Source organism: Brassica rapa, chromosome A03, assembly GCF_000309985.2.
Source record: "Brassica rapa cultivar Chiifu-401-42 chromosome A03, CAAS_Brap_v3.01, whole genome shotgun sequence".
Taxonomy (NCBI): Eukaryota; Viridiplantae; Streptophyta; class Magnoliopsida; order Brassicales; family Brassicaceae; genus Brassica; species Brassica rapa.
This window is the reverse complement of record NC_024797.2, coordinates 20,224,547-20,240,483: the sequence shown is the minus strand read 5'-3', so window position 1 is coordinate 20,240,483 and position 15,937 is coordinate 20,224,547. Positions and strand designations below refer to the sequence as shown.

General features: G+C 32.9%; 3 protein-coding genes across 4 annotated transcripts; 1 reads left to right on the top strand and 2 right to left on the bottom strand.

The window, feature by feature from the left end:
* Positions 1-6,249: 6,249 nt before the first annotated feature.
* On the bottom strand, positions 6,250-9,763 carry LOC103859986 (plastidial pyruvate kinase 1, chloroplastic). The gene is made up of 6 exons (XM_009137591.3): positions 9,158-9,763; positions 8,350-8,440; positions 8,046-8,239; positions 7,812-7,933; positions 6,814-7,292; positions 6,250-6,731 (listed from the first exon to the last, which is right to left on the bottom strand). Exons 1-6 carry the CDS (start codon positions 9,665-9,667, stop codon positions 6,430-6,432), a joined length of 1,698 nt encoding a protein of 565 aa, XP_009135839.1. The 5' UTR covers positions 9,668-9,763; the 3' UTR covers positions 6,250-6,429.
* A 247-nt stretch (positions 9,764-10,010) lies between these two features.
* LOC103859984 (protein MAK16 homolog) lies at positions 10,011-12,613 on the top strand. Of its 2 annotated transcripts, XM_009137588.3 has the most exons (9): positions 10,011-10,819; positions 10,901-11,010; positions 11,155-11,273; positions 11,339-11,436; positions 11,529-11,616; positions 11,705-11,824; positions 11,914-12,040; positions 12,183-12,298; positions 12,383-12,613. In XM_009137588.3, exons 1-9 carry the CDS (start codon positions 10,758-10,760, stop codon positions 12,434-12,436), a joined length of 894 nt encoding a protein of 297 aa, XP_009135836.1. In that variant the 5' UTR covers positions 10,011-10,757; the 3' UTR covers positions 12,437-12,613. The 2 variants fall into 2 exon arrangements, with proteins under 2 accessions (XP_009135836.1, XP_033144221.1); XM_033288330.1 differs by having other exon boundaries at positions 10,011-11,010.
* On the bottom strand, positions 12,578-13,896 carry LOC103859985 (guanine nucleotide-binding protein subunit gamma 2). Its single transcript, XM_009137589.3, has 4 exons — positions 13,410-13,896; positions 13,031-13,083; positions 12,904-12,948; positions 12,578-12,812 (listed from the first exon to the last, which is right to left on the bottom strand). The coding sequence occupies exons 1-4, from the start codon at positions 13,530-13,532 to the stop codon at positions 12,728-12,730; spliced, it is 306 nt and encodes a 101-aa protein (XP_009135837.1). The 5' UTR covers positions 13,533-13,896; the 3' UTR covers positions 12,578-12,727.
* Between the last annotated feature and the right edge of the window lie 2,041 nt (positions 13,897-15,937).

Here is a 15,937-nt window from a genome sequence, read left to right as displayed (position 1 = left end):
TTAAATTACTGTAATTACGTCAAAGTAATCAATTAAAAAAATATAATTATTTTATGGTTAATAAATCTAAACAATCATTTATATATTTTTTGTATGGATTATAAATAAATTTAAATGATAATAATATAGCTATTTTCCTCACTAGTTCTTTCTTCACAAATATGATTGTCTTTATTATAGAATATTCCCTAAAATGAAAGATTATTACTTTGCGTGGATATTATGTTACATTTGGAAAGGAAGAATAACAAAGTTTTTAGTAATTTGGATATTGATCTCAAAGACACGCTCAACTTCGCGGAAACGGAATTGAACTTTGGGCTGAGGCACATGTGCTGAACATGCAGGAGACATCACAACAAGTAGAGGTTAGGCACCTTCCAATAATCACAGAATGCGGGTGTTTTATAGATGGTTCGTAAAAAGATAAGGAGCCTTATTCATGGCAAGGTAGTTAAAGTACTATTATTAACGGGGGCAAGAAACATTCGGGCAAGTCTCTCACCTCTTCACTCGGAGATGGAAGCGTTGATATGGGCTATGGAGTGTATGAGGAATTTACGTCAGTTTCAGGTTACGTTTTCTACGGATTATTTTCAATTGGTGAAGATGGTTTCAGAACCAGAAGAATGACCGGCGTTTGAAAATTATATGGACGACAAAAAAATTTTGAAGACAAATTTCCTCAGCTCAGAGATTATTCATGTATTTCAGACGGAGAATTTACACACAGATAGAGTAGCACGCAGTATCAGAAAACAACCGTCTTTCGTCATTCACATGGATGCAGAGCTACCAGTTTGGTTTGTAGAGTCATTATGAATCTGTTTAGGCTGATGACATAAAAAATGATATTAACATAGATACATAATATATTTTAAAGAAATTCCTTAGGATATCTATTTTTATGTTTTTGTCACAAAAATAGTCCTCAATGAGAAAAATGATTAAAATAAATTTTATTTTAGAGTAAAAATACATTTATACCCTATATAAACTTAGAGTTTAGAGTTAAGGGATGGGGTTTTGAAGATAGGGTTTCAAATTTTGTTTTTTAAATTAAAATTAAAATTTTCAGAAAAAAAAACTATTTTGGTCATTTTCCTTATTGAAAGCTATTTTTGTGACAAAAAACTTAAAAATAGTTATTTGAGAGAATTACCATATATTTTAATATAAATATCTATTAAATGAGAATTAATTATCATATGATTTAATGATTATATGTAACATTGTAAACTCATGATAACACATTTTTTAATGTGAGACTTTTAATAATTTTAATTTTTTATTTAATGCTGATTTTAATAGTTTTAATAATTTATAGTAATTTTTAAAAATTCAAACTATAATATGTACAAAAAAATAAAATTTATTATATATTTAATATGATTTTTTATTTTATGTTAATATTATAATTTTAAACATAAATGTTGAAGGATACACGAATTATTATTAAATATTTATTATTTAAATTATTAATTACCATATATATATATTATAATCATATTAAGTAATTTTATAGCTTTTATTTAAGAAAATAAAGATAATATTAATTGTATATTATTGATTAATTTTATATGAATAGTTTAATTAAAACTATAATATATATTTAGTAAACAAATATATTTCTCTGAAAAATTTTAGAAGTATTTTAGTGATGACATCTATCATAGCTAAATTATTATAATATTTCTTTTTTAATATATAAGAGATGCTACGAATAAATAAATGCGAAAATTTCGGAGAGTATATATATAACAAAAAGGCCAAACAGATAAATTAAAAAGGCTTTTACAGTCAAAATAAAAGTGGGTTCCGTCATGGTATGACCCCAGTAGTTGGCCTACCTTGCTATTTCAATTTTCCATAAGTTTAAATATAACCTTATCTTAGTTTCCATCTACTCTTTGTAATTTTTTTATTCATTTACAAACTTTAATGTATATATTCTTATTCTGATTTATATATTGTATTCCATTGGAAAACTCTTATTTCATATTGTAATATAAACGTACAAGTTCGACAACAACAATGTAGATGCTCATGGTAGATCTATTGGTACTATTTTGTCAAACAATGTACTCATGCAGATCTCTATATAGGTATATTCGAAGATGCTTTGAAAGTTTAAGGAATTTAATTACAAAATCAGATTAGTTTTATTTGGATAAACGTTATTACGATCAAAGACGTTTACTACAATAGTTTCTTTGGAGTCCGTTACCGTATCTTAATTCTGAATGTGGATAAATTCATAACCGAATTAATAAACATAAAAGTAGCTCTGGACCCACGAAAATATAAAAATAAGAGTTATATATTTTCTTTATATATAATTATATATACGATTGATTGCATACATGGACAAGAGAAAATTGAGTTTAGGGTTAGCTAGAGTGTTCGGATCTGAATATTAAATTTAGCAAATCAGATAAGGACTGAAGAGGACATAAAGGTTTTTGATAATGAAGGTCTTGACCATACTTATATGTATATGTGTATCATATAAAATGATAATATTGATATTTACACACGCATATATATACTGCTTTACATCATCATTACCCGGGAAAAGTGCCAATTTCGACCCAAACTATTTCAGTCGTGCCAAATACGACCCGAACAATTGATCAGTGCCAAATACGACCTCAACTCAATTATAATTCAAAAAAACTACCCGAACTTCTTAAAACGTGCCTAAATCTACATTGATTCTAACAGAAGTTAGTCAACCGTTAACAAGATAAAACGACGTCGTTTGATATACGAGGAAAAGTGCCAATTTCGACCCCAACACTCTCAATCGTGCCAAATAAGACCCGAACAAATGGTCGACCCCGAAAAAATTGGATAATTTTTTTTTAAATTATAATTGAGTTGAGGTCGTTTTTGGCACTGACCATTTGTTCGGGTCTTATTTGGCACGATTGAAAGTGTTGGGGTCGAAATTGGCACTTTTCCTCGTATATCAAACGACGTCGTTTTATCTTGTTAACGGTTGACTAACTTCTGTTAGAGTCAATGTAGATTTAGGCACGTTTTAAGAAGTTCGGGTAGTTTTTTTGAATTATAATTGAGTTGAGGTCGTATTTGGCACTGATCAATTGTTCGGGTCGTATTTGGCACGACTGAAATAGTTTGAGTCGAAATTGGCACTTTTCCCTCATTACCCTACCAGTTTTTATGCTTCTTTTTGTTTTGGAATTATGCTGTTGAGTTCTTTGGGAATATTCCTCTTTTTCTGGTAATTTCAGATTTTCAGGCAAAACCAAGCTAATGTATATAGATATATGCTAATGTAAGGTTCTTAAGAGTTACATAACCATTTGCATTAGGGAAGATCACCAAGAAATAGTTGAACCAAAGGCAGACTTTTCTCATGTAATGTGAAAAAACAATTTATTTCCGGTAATATTAATTTATTAATTATTACAAAAGTAGGCATATGTACTTACAGTGTGTAATGTATGATGTTCATAGTTTATTCGTTGAATCACAGCTAATAAGATGGATTATAATTTCTTTATTAATTGTTGCTATTGTTGGTGTTGTTGTCTCTATACTCTGAACAATTGTTTGTATATGTATCTTTATCATATCACTGACCCTAAAGAAATAGCTGATTAATTAAGGCCTATTCTGAATAATTGAATTATTGAACTGTTTCATGACTAATCTAAAAATTGTTGTCTTTACTTTTAAAATATTGAGGAGGCCCACTTACTCAAATTTGTACAGAGATGGGACCATCGATTTAAGCTGATGCAAACAATAGAAGGGGAAGATATGATCAAATCCTCCAATATGATTTGCTTTATATTAATTTAAAGTTAATCATTAAAAATACGTTCTCTGGCTAGCCTCTAATTCTAGTGGATTAAAAAACATGCAAAATATCATATAATCACTCGAAGTCTGATTTATTATTTCAGTTTTGCAATGTCATATAATGTTCTTTCTCATAGTAAAATGTCTCCATCTGTTTTTTATTACTTTTTTTTATTACTTGATGTTTTACTCCAATGCTCAAATATTAAGAAAAACTATCTTTTATCAAGAGCATCACTAAACTAAATATAAAATTAGTTTATTTAATTTTAAATAAAAATAAAAGAAATCTAATTGGTTATACAGTTTTTGATAAAATTAAAGTTACATAGATTTGTGCAAACTTCATCTATTATGAAACAACAAAACTTTTCTAAAACATTAAATATATTGAAACGAAAGGAATATAATATACTAACAAAATGTAATATAAAGACTTTCTTAATATTCTATTTGTTTTAAAATGATGCATATTTTATAGTTTTCACATATATTAATAAAATATCTTAAATTTTAACTACAAATACATAATTTTGTAATTATTTATTTCTCCTAATTATAAATCAATAAATTGTTTAATAAATGCAATTTTTTTAAATTTAAAATTAGTCACTGTTATTCATAAATATACATTAAAAATACAAAAAAAATTTTTTTAAAACAAATTGTTTTTTTTTCTCAAACATGTATACTTAATGAAACGAAGAGAATGTGTTTTATCTTTATTCTCTACATTAGAAAACATGTATGTTTCCGATACAATGTTTCCGATACAAAAAAGTTTTATGTCTTCCCTCGGCTAAATACTTATCCCCTATATATTATTTGAGAAGCATTGCAACATTTTTTTGTAGCCACGTGTCATCACTACAATGATTCTTAGAATCCTTAGAGAAATAGGTTGGTCCATCTAAATATATAATAAGTTTTTTATTAAACCACAATAAATATATTATTAATTACATTATTAATGTGCTTTATTATTTCCTTAAATAAGATTACGGAATTGCCTAATGTGGCTAAAGTATATATGACAATTAATGATTTTGAATAATAAAAATTTGAGAAAAATAAGTGTGTATTATAATTATATTTGTTTAATTTTAAGCTATTAAAATAAATTAAACAATCATAGTAACCATATAATAAAAATTAAAAAAATTATATATATATTATATTTTGAATTTTTAAAAACAAGTATAAATTACTAAAATTGTTAAAAGTTTCACATTCAAATTTTATGATCTATGATTTAAAACTTTTGTTATGACATGATACAAATAATTTAAAAATAATATAAGTTGAAAGTCTCATTTAATAAGTATCAAAAATAAAAGATATATAAATATATGTATCATTTTAAATTAAACTATATGCCATATAAAAATACATAAATATCTAAATTTTGAAATATACTTTGAACATTTTTTTGATAAAAAATTTGAAAAAATATTGACAACTTAATTTTTTAAAATATTATAAATTACTTAAACCATTAATCCCACAGTGAAAATTTTGTTATCACTAATTTAGACTTTTTGTTATAACAGATACAAATGATAAGAAACAATATGAGCAAAAAACATCATCTAATAAATATTAATATTAAAATATACCATATATATGTTACTATCATTTAAATTTAATTATATATAATATCAAATAGAAATTTTTTTTTCGATTTATAAAATTTATTTATATGTTCGCACCAATTTAATTATATAAATAGTAGATAATAAATTTTTAATTATTTAATATATATTTATTATTTCATAATATATTATAAACATATAAAATATAAAATAATTTATATATATAATGTTCATCCCGCGCAAGGCGCGGGTCTTAACCTAGTTACTTATTAGTAATGCATATACGTAAACTATTTTCCGTGTTTGGTAGTTAATTTAAAGTAAAAATCATATCGTCTCTATTCTACATTTAGACCATGATTTCATACAAAAAAGAAATACAATTTTCCTTTCGCCAATGAACATGAAAGAAATTGGTCAGAAGATCTTAAACTTACTCGTGGATTGATAAACATATAATATGAACTTGAAAATCCTTTTATATAAAAACATATAATATGGACTTTGTGGCAACTCGATTGTCTGTGAATTGATATCATTTTTGCCTGACCCTCGAGGAAGAAGTGTGATCATTAACTTCGAATTGAGGGAAACTAATATTCCCATAATCTTGACGCACGGCATATTGATCAACGTACAAGTGTGTTTATTGTCGAAAAAAGACAAAAGCCATCGAGTCTGTTATTCTTTTATGGTATCAATTGCATATGATTTCTTTTAAGTTTTCAACCAAAACGTGTTCCTAAATCAAATTGTTCAATTTTTTTTTAACAAGGCTTACTTACAGTTACAGGAGATGCAAAATCCGACAAAAGAGGATTTAAAATAATGTAACAGATTAATTATATTATTGAAAGCCAGAAAAAACACAGTACACAATAAACAAAGCTTACACTCATGGCATCGTCCACTGTTGCCTTAGGAATCTAATGTAGAAGTAAGTCTAAACAGCAACAAAGTAGAAACAAAACAGTCTTTGGAGAAATGTTTGCAAGAGAGAATGAACCTACGGAACGTTCATTACCTGGATCGATTGCAACATGTCCGAGACTGCGATCACGAGGTCTCCTGATTTGATCATACCTCTTGATTTCAGCAACGAGAATGTTTTGTTCAAGTTGCTCTCCATGTCCTCTGAGAAGCTTAGCCGGAATGGGATCAGTCCCCATTGTAGATTTAACCGTCTCCTCACCGAGGTTGTGGTCGTGAAAGCAAAGATCGGGCAGTCTGGGCGACAGCGGGAAACTAAAGACGCCATGTGTCCGTCCTTTGTGTAGACGAAAACCGCGTCGACTCCAAGGTTGTTTGCTGCAAAAGTTCGGATCATAAACATGAGAAACTAAAAGAGAGTTTTGTCTTTTTGAGGAACTAAAAGAAACATGAAACTTACCCATTTTAGCAGCAGAGTTACAGATCTCTTCAGAGATTCTGTCTGAAAAACCAGAGCCTATGGGTTGAAGTGGAGTAGACTCGTAACGTTTCTCTTCCCTCCACCACCTCTCGATTCTTAGACTGACACTCCTGAGAACCGTGAGAGCCTTGTCCGGGAACTGACCCATAGCTGATTCTCCAGAGAGCATCAACGCGTCTGATCTTTGCCTTACTGCTTCAGACACGTCGGCTACTTCTGCTCTGGTTGGAGTTGGGTACTCGATCATGGACTCGAGTAGCTGCGAAGCAACGATGACGGGTTTGTTCAGCGCTCTGCAGACTTTGACGATTCTTTGCTGAGCTGCTGGAACTTGCTCGAGAGGTATCTGAGCTCCCAGGTCTCCTCTTGCAACCATGGCTCCATCTGATGCTAGGATTATCTCTTCCAAGTTTGTTAAAGAATCAATACTCTCGATCTTTGCAATCACTCCTATGTCCCTGCATCGTAATATGATTACAATACAAAATAAAGACAGTGGTTACAGAAGGTAAATCATATGTTTCTCATATAATACTATGATGTTATTGGTTAGGCCTGCGGGTTCGGTTTCTTCGGTTAGTTCGGTATGTTAGCTTGGGTTGGTTCGGTTCAGTTTTCAGTTAGTTCGGTTTCAAAATTTTCTACGAAAGTTTTTGGTTTTCAATTAAAATTTCAGTTAAAATTGAATAAAATTTGATTTTTTTTGGTTAAGTTCGGTTATTTCGGTTATTTCAGTTATTTCAGTTTGGGTTTAGGTTAGTTGGTCAATACAGATCGGATTTTTGGTTACGAATGGTACCGTTTGATTTTTTAGAAAATTGAACTAACCGATTAACAAACCGAAACTGAATGTTTTTTAAGTTTCCAAACTGAACCGAACCTTCTAACCGAACTGAACCCAAAACCAAACTTTTTGGTTTGGCAGGTTTGGTTAATTACCGCAGGCCTATTACTTGGTAATGAACATTTTTACTTACCCTCCACAGGAACGAGCTGCGAGATAGCTTTTAAGATGATTGATCACTTCAGCTGACTTGACAAACGATACAGCAATGAAATCCACACCTTCAGCAATTCCAAAATCAATATCCAACCAATCCTGTATTGAAAGAATAAGACTACAAATCAAAGACACATCTCCACATTGTTTCTATCCATATCCATCCCAAAATTACCAAATAAGGTGAACCAAGAAATCAAAGGGAAGATACCTTGGAAGAGATTGTTGGAAGCATAGCATTACGCTCACGTACAAGACTTCCATCTCTCCAGAAAGTCAAGTTAGCTCGAGGAAGCAACAGTCCAGGGTCGGTGCATAGACACTTGACATCAGGACCAATCTTCTCAATCACTTCAAATCTCACCATTCCACCATCAACCAGAAGCTCATCACCAACTCTTACATCTGCATCATCACAAATGTTTTCTCAATTTCGTACTCAAAAATCACAATCTAAAATGTTCTTCTTCACTTCCACTTCATTCTTTATAACGCAAAACATAAAGTGCATTTACCTTCAGCAAAACCGTCATAGCTCACACTGATGGTACGTGCAGGTCGAGAAGAATCAAAGGCTCTAACAGTGAATGTCCAAACCTCACCATCCTGCAAAATGTCATTATACCAAGCATTAGGCATGGTCTTTCGAGTTAATATAGTTTTCCGAATTCAGCCTCCTAGACCTATTCGGGTTTTATATATGTTCATGTCGGATTTGGTTGAGTTCTAGAAGCCTTCTAATTTGCGGTCAAATTTCACTGAAGATTTTAATTCCCACGTAGGATTAGTAAACTTCTTCGAGAAGTCTTCTAAACTATTATACTTCGAGTTTAGGTAGATTTTGCAACTCTGTCTAAGACCCGCTTAGGATCCAAACTCACTTAGGATTCAGTTAATAACAATTGGGATTTCGAGTATTTTTACAAACCGGATGAAAGTAAACATGAAATTGAGTATTTAAGATAGTTATTTAAGTTTTCGAATACTCATTTCAGATACTAACTCACATCTTCGAGTCAGTTTTTTCTGTTTTTTCCAGTTCGAATAACACTTGAGACTCGAACTACCGCCCTATATGATCTTTTTTTTATTTTTTTGAATATCAGGAGCTTAATCCTCCTAATCCCCAAATCACAGCATGTTATATTAATTTCGGCCAAGCGGTTATTCGAACTGGGGACCTCTGGCACAGTGGACCGCCCTCTAATATTTTTACAGGTTGGATTCAGTTACAAATGCCTAGGCCTACCAAGCATCTAACTATACAGATCAATAATGTCAAGCTCAAGCTCTCAATTGAGATGGCTAAAGAGAAGATAAAACCTCAGATTTAGCAGAAGATTCACCACCGCCAAGATCTCCCATGTGAATCTCACTGCCTTCAGTATCCATCATGATAGCAACCGCGAATCCTTTCTCCTCGTTAAGCTTCCTAACGCTGCGTATCACATCGCGGTGCCACTCGCGCGTGCCGTGGCACATGTTGAGCCTCGCCACGTTCATGCCTCCCTCCGCGAGCGCTTCCAGCTGCTCGAACCCGCACGTGGCAGGCCCGATCGTGCAGATCAGCTTCGTTCTCCTCGTGCTCCTGAATCCGTTCTCCTTCAGCTCCGCTTCCGTCACGGTATCGACGTCTATCGCTGCCGTGTCCGTGGAGACCGCGGTGGCTACGACGGATCGCTCTTCCGGAGAGGAGGAGGCTCTGATGGAGGTGTATTTGAGAGGGAATTGGCGGAAGGATAGGGAAGTGAGAGGGCGGTGGAAGCGTGAGTGAGGGAGGTGGAGAAGGTGAGGAGTGCGTGAAGGAGTTGAGAATTGGATTGACTGAGACATGGCCGGAGAAGTTGAGCTCCGGGCGATTTAGTATAGGCTCTGAGAGAGATTTTGTTGTTGAAGAAGAAGAAGAAGAAGAAGAAGAAGGCGGATATAACGAAGTGTGAGTGTTGAGCTGGGTTTGATACGACAACGCTTTGCAAAATTGGAATTTATCTTTTTTTTTTTTTTTTGCATCCTCGACGCGAGAAGTCAAATAAATCACGAGCCTCTACAAAAACAAAATCCTTGGGACTGAACCAAACCGAACTTACCGAATCTGGACCAAATTATAAAATAATGGAACAATTTAAAAGTTTATAAACCAAATCAACTGATTCTATACTAAACCCAACTATGTAAAATCGAATTAAATAATGTTTTTTTAAATCTTAATACTTATACTTAAAAATAGATTAAATTTAATAATCTGAAAATGATTAAACTATATCTATTGTCCAAAACATTAAAAATAAATTTATAATTTGATCTCAAATAGATTTTTTTTCTAATACAAAAATCATCCTGAATTTCCTCAATGTTATTATTTTTACTTATATGATGTATTTTGTAAAACCAAGAATTTTGGCTTAATGATATTTAAAGAGAAATTCTTTAGAATATTATTTTTTTAAGTTTTTGTCACAAAATAGTTTTCAATAAAAAAAATAACCAAAATAAGTTTTATAATTTTATTATATGGTAAAAATGTAATCCAAAACTAAAATGGGTTAACTAATTCAGACTTATGGTTTAGAGTCAAAGGGTGAAGTTTTGGAAATAAAGTTTCAAATTTTAAAAAATAAAAAATTAAAATTAAAATTTAATCATATAATTTCTTGAGAACTATATTTGCGATAAAAACTTTAAAATAGCTATCCGAGAGAATTTTCCTATTTTAAAACTGCACTTAATATTATAAAACCAATAGTTTTTAAGAAAAAAAAAAAAAATCCATAAACCAAACCAAGCTAAATCCCATAAAGCCTAATACTAAACCGAATTGAACCGGGTACGCACCAAAAACTATAAAACTCTGTTGATTAACGCCGATTTTCACCAGCTTCTCATAAACCCTTAAGCCGGATTTCATCATCATACATCGTGAAAGATGCAAAACGATGAGGTTATATGGCAGGCTATCAGACACAACCACTGCAGTTACATGGCCAAGTATGTCTCTTTTCTTCTCTCTTTGCTTTTGTCTGAAAGATTTGCTTTGATGAGCTTTTGCTGTAATTTTACTTTTTGTAGAATCGAAACAGGAATCTTCTGCAGAAACCCTTATAACGTAACAGGTATCTGCAACCGTAGCTCTTGCCCTCTTGCCAACAGTCGCTACGCCACCATCCGTGATCATGATGGTAATCTCATCAAAATATTCAAAACCTTTTGTTTTTGCTCATGTCCTGTGTTTGGACCACTTAGGAATGTTGAAACATGGTTTCTTTTGAAGCAAGTATTGTGATTTATTACAAAGGATTCCTTATGTTGTTGTTGTTATGTAGGATTTTTTTATTTATATATGAAGACAATAGAGAGAGCACACATGCCAAAGAACTTGTGGGAGAGAATAAAGCTGCCTAGAAACTATGAGAAGGCCCTTGAACTCATTGATAAGCACTTGGTGAGATCTCTGAAAGACTGATCTCTCCCTCTTCTTATATATTAATATCTTGTTCCATGTTTCAGTTGTACTGGCCCAAGCTGTTACAGCACAAGGTTAAACAAAGACTGACCAAAATGACTCAGATCCGTATTCGTACAAGGAAACTTAATCTCAAAACAAGGTCGAATTTGTTTCTTGGTGTTTTTGATATATGTTATTTTGATTGACAACATGTCTTAGTTTGTTTATTTCTTTTGTTTTTCGAATCAAAAGGGAGAAGGTAATGACTATGGCAAGGAGGGATATAAAGAGAGAGCCAAGAAGAGAGGAAAAGGCTTTAAAAGCAGCACAGTTGGAGAAGGTCACACTTTGTTTTGTTTGTATGCTTTTGCCTCACTTTAGCTCTCTAAGATTCTCATTATAATATTGCTGTTTTATTTTTTTAACAGTCCATTGAAACAGAGTTGTTAGAACGTTTGATGAAAGGCGTTTACCCTAAGATACTCGATTACCCAGAGCTTGTTCAAAAGGAAGTTGAAGTTGAAGAAGAAGAAGAAGAAGAAGAGGAGGTGCTCTTTTTCGTTTTACCTAAGCTGACCATAAAAAAAAAGATGCAGCTTCGTTGTACTGACATTTTATTTACTAAACTAAATCTCAGGAGGAGCCAGAGATTGAATATGTTGAAGGCTATGATGAACTCTTGGAAGAAGTAGAAGAAGATATTGAAGATTTCTATGGTGGCTTCCAATCTAAGGAGTCTCACCTTGACAATGATGATGATTATGGTAAAACTCATTTTTTTGTCATGTTTCTTATGCATTTAAAATAGTGAGAGATTATGGAATATGTTTGTATATGTCTGAATCACCATCACTACAATATGCGTTTATAAAAGTAACAATTTCAATCATGAACTATTTATTACAGACTTTGAAGATGATGAGGATGGTGAGGAGCAAGTAGTGATTCATAAAAAGGGAAGAGCATTGAAGAAGTTTGATGGTAATGGGAAGTCGAAGAAGAAATCAAAAGTAGTTGTTGAGGTGAGCTTCCCCACAAGTTGCCTTTAGGTAATTCACAAATGTTGTTTCTGCTATTTTCTGACGTTTTTGTTGTATGTCTTTCAGGTCGAGCAAGATGATGGAGATACCAGGCAAATCCTTAAAAGCCTGAAGCTTTGAGAACGATAGTGAATAAAATTTTCTTTTTTTTTATTAATATAAAGCTAACATGCTAGTTACATTTACAAATCAAAACCATTTATTTGAAAAGAAATCTTGCTTTGTTTTAGTTTTTGTCACTGTGATTCTTTCCAAGTTAAGAGACAAATAGATCGGATATCAATACATTTTTATCTGCACAAATGAATCATTTTTTTTTTCCAAATTACATTAATTTAACTGCTCAGGAATGTAAAGAAAACGGGAACTATTGTATGGAGAAAAAGGGTAAACGTAGGAGGAAGTGAAGATTTAAAGAATGAAGCAGCCGCATCCTTTTGCTTCCGGAGGACCTTCGAACCATTGATCCCATGTTGCATTCACTGGTCCTATCGTTCTGCAAATTAGTCACACACACACACAAGAAAATAAGCTTTCAAAATCAGAACTAATACATTATAGAAATGCCAAAACAAAAGTAGAATTACTCGGGAAGAAGAGGATCTGGTTTGCTCTCAACACTGTCTAAGAACCTGTATCCATTAGAAGAAATGAGTCAAGCTTATTGAAATAGAGATGATTCGTGAACCAGCTACGAAGAAGTTAGTTTCTCACTCTTTGCAAGAAGCTGATGCAGTATCCATCTTTTCAAGCTGCTCCAGCTCTTCCTGAATAAATATAAATGGAGGGAAGAATCATCATATTCATTGTTACATTTTAAGACACACCAAAGACGGAAGTATTGTTGTCCAAAACAGCTACGTGGACAAAAAAAGCTTTAACCCCCAAGGGATCAAGATATTAACCTAACATGAATGAAAGATCCTGCCTTTGGTTTTCACTAGCTAATTTACATTTTTTTTTAATCTCGCTCCTAAACCATTGGATAAGGCACACAAAAGATTTGATCCAGCACGATAAATATTCAGACAAGAATAACAAGTTCAAGCTTAATAATCACGCACGCAAATAAAAGAGGAGATCAAGTATATACCTCTAAGAAGCGAGCTTCTTGTTCAAGCCTTTTGAGTTCAGCGTGGATCCTGTGTTTACCTCTTGTGTCAACGACCCGCCCGGAAAGCTGACCCGACGAATTGGAGCTACCCGCTTCCATCATAATTTCTATTCAACCACTCAACTCCAAAAACCAAAACTTTAACAAAGACAGAGAAGAAAGACAACTTTTTTTTTGTACTCAAGACATCAATTATGCAAATTCAACAAGCTTCAACAAAACCCACCCATGGTTGGACCCAAATGAGAAACTATCAGATCTCCACAAAGGGATACACAGAGAGAGTATTTAATTTTAAAGAGGAACAAAAAAAAAAGATTCAACAACTATTAGTTGGGGTGACTTCAAAAAAGAGCTTTTCCGATGATCCAAAGGGTCTACACAAAGAAAAAAGTTGTGTGTTTTTTTTTTGAAAAAAAGAGGAAAGGCGTCGGAAAGAAGAAAAAGTCACCTTTTTAGTTGTAAAATGCTATTTATTACTACATATAGATTATCTTTTTGTCTCTTCACAAAAAGTTAAAATTTCGTTAATACACGCGCCATTCGGCATGTTATGGGCTTATTATTAGTGGCCCAATAAAGTGTGATTATAGAGATAATCTATGGTAGTTGGTGACATGAGTTACTCTTGAAGTCTTGATTAGTTTTGAGTTAGAAACGCAACTGTTTGACTATGTTAGTAAACTGTGGGGGTATATGGGAGACTAGTTCTGGTCAACGTTTGACTATGTTAGTTGTTTCTCAAGTTCTTGTTAAATCGATTTTTCACCCAAATGGATTTATTATGCCAACCCAACCTATAAAAGAGAATATGGTACAAATTTAAAGATTTTGCTGGAGTTTCATGAGGCCCAAAGAGACCACATAAAGGCCTATACAGAATATGGTACGGAAATATAACGAATTAAGTACGGGTACAAGAATAAATTAAATACACTACAAGAAAACGTAGCAGTAACAACGGCGTTTTACGAGGAAATAATTTCCTCGTAAATTTACATACGCTTTACAACGCAATTACGACGAGACATAACTTCGTCGTAAACTCCATGGTAATTTACGACGAAACGTTTTCGTCGTAAAGTCAATGTAAGTTTACGACGAAAGTACGTGGAATGCGAAATAGTTGTAAACGTTACATCGACATTACGACGAATCGTGTTACCGTTATATAAAGGTGAAAACGTGTATTCAATGTGCTTTAACTTACCTAAATTCGTTGTAAACGCGTTGTAAATTTTCTATGTAAAATCCATGTAAAACTTACCATATTTCTCTATATATATGTCATTTCCCACAACTCTCTTCCTCACAACACACAACTCTCTTCCTCACAACACACAACTCCTCATTCAGCCACCAATTACTATTTCGAAGATAACGATAACGAACATGAGTCATTCGTCTGTCTGCCAATTCAGTGGAGCGACAAGGAGAAAATGGAGGGAAGTGCAGTTGGTTTATACTTGAGTGGAACCTCCGATCATCGTCAAAGGTTCCTCTCAAGTACAAACCAGCTGCACTTCCGTCCACTTTCTCCTTGTCGTTCCACTGAATTGGCAGACAGACGAACGACACAGGTTCCTTATCGTTGTCTCAGAAATAGTAAATGGTGGGTTAACAACGCAATTACGACGAAACCAACGAAACCAAATTTCGTCGTAAACCCCATGTAATATTACGACGTAAGTACGTCGAAAAAAAAACTTTACATCAATATTACAACGAATCATGTTACCGTTATATTTAGGTGAAAAACTTATCGAAGTTCGTTGTAAAGTCGTTGTAAAAAAACTATGTAAAATCCATGTAAAAGTTTCCTTGTAAAATCGTTGTTATATTTCAACTACCCAACTCGAAAATTTCTCTATATATATGTCATTTCCCATAACTCTCTTCCTCACAACACACAACTCTCTTCCTCACAAGACCCAAACGGAAAAAAAAAATTTAAAAAAAAAAGAAGAAAAAATGGTCGGTGGCGGTAGTATTTACGAGTTACGAAGTTGGATGTATTTGCACAAAGATTCCGACGGGAGAGTGACGAATGCATTTCTGAACGGGCTAGAGACATTCATGCACCAGGCGGGCTGTACACCGATCACGCAGGAAAGCGGTAAGATGTTCTGCCCCTGTTCAAAATGCAAGAATTCAAAATTTGCACGTAGTGAAACTGTATGGAATCATTTAGTAAACAGAGGATTTACACCATAATACTACATTTGGTATCAACATGGAGAGGGTTATGGGGGAAATGAAGCTAGTAGTAGTAATGCTAATTTTGAGGATGCTCATCATAATGAAGAACTGAATCATGTGCATAATGAACATAATTATCATCAAGAGGAGCAGATGGTAGATCATGATAGGGTTCAAGATATGATTAGTGATGCATTTTTAGAAACAACTACAACAATAGCAGATGGAACTGGAAATGTAGAAGAACCTAATTTGGATGCAAAAATGTTTTATGAAATGCTAGATGCTGCAAATCAACCAATCTACAC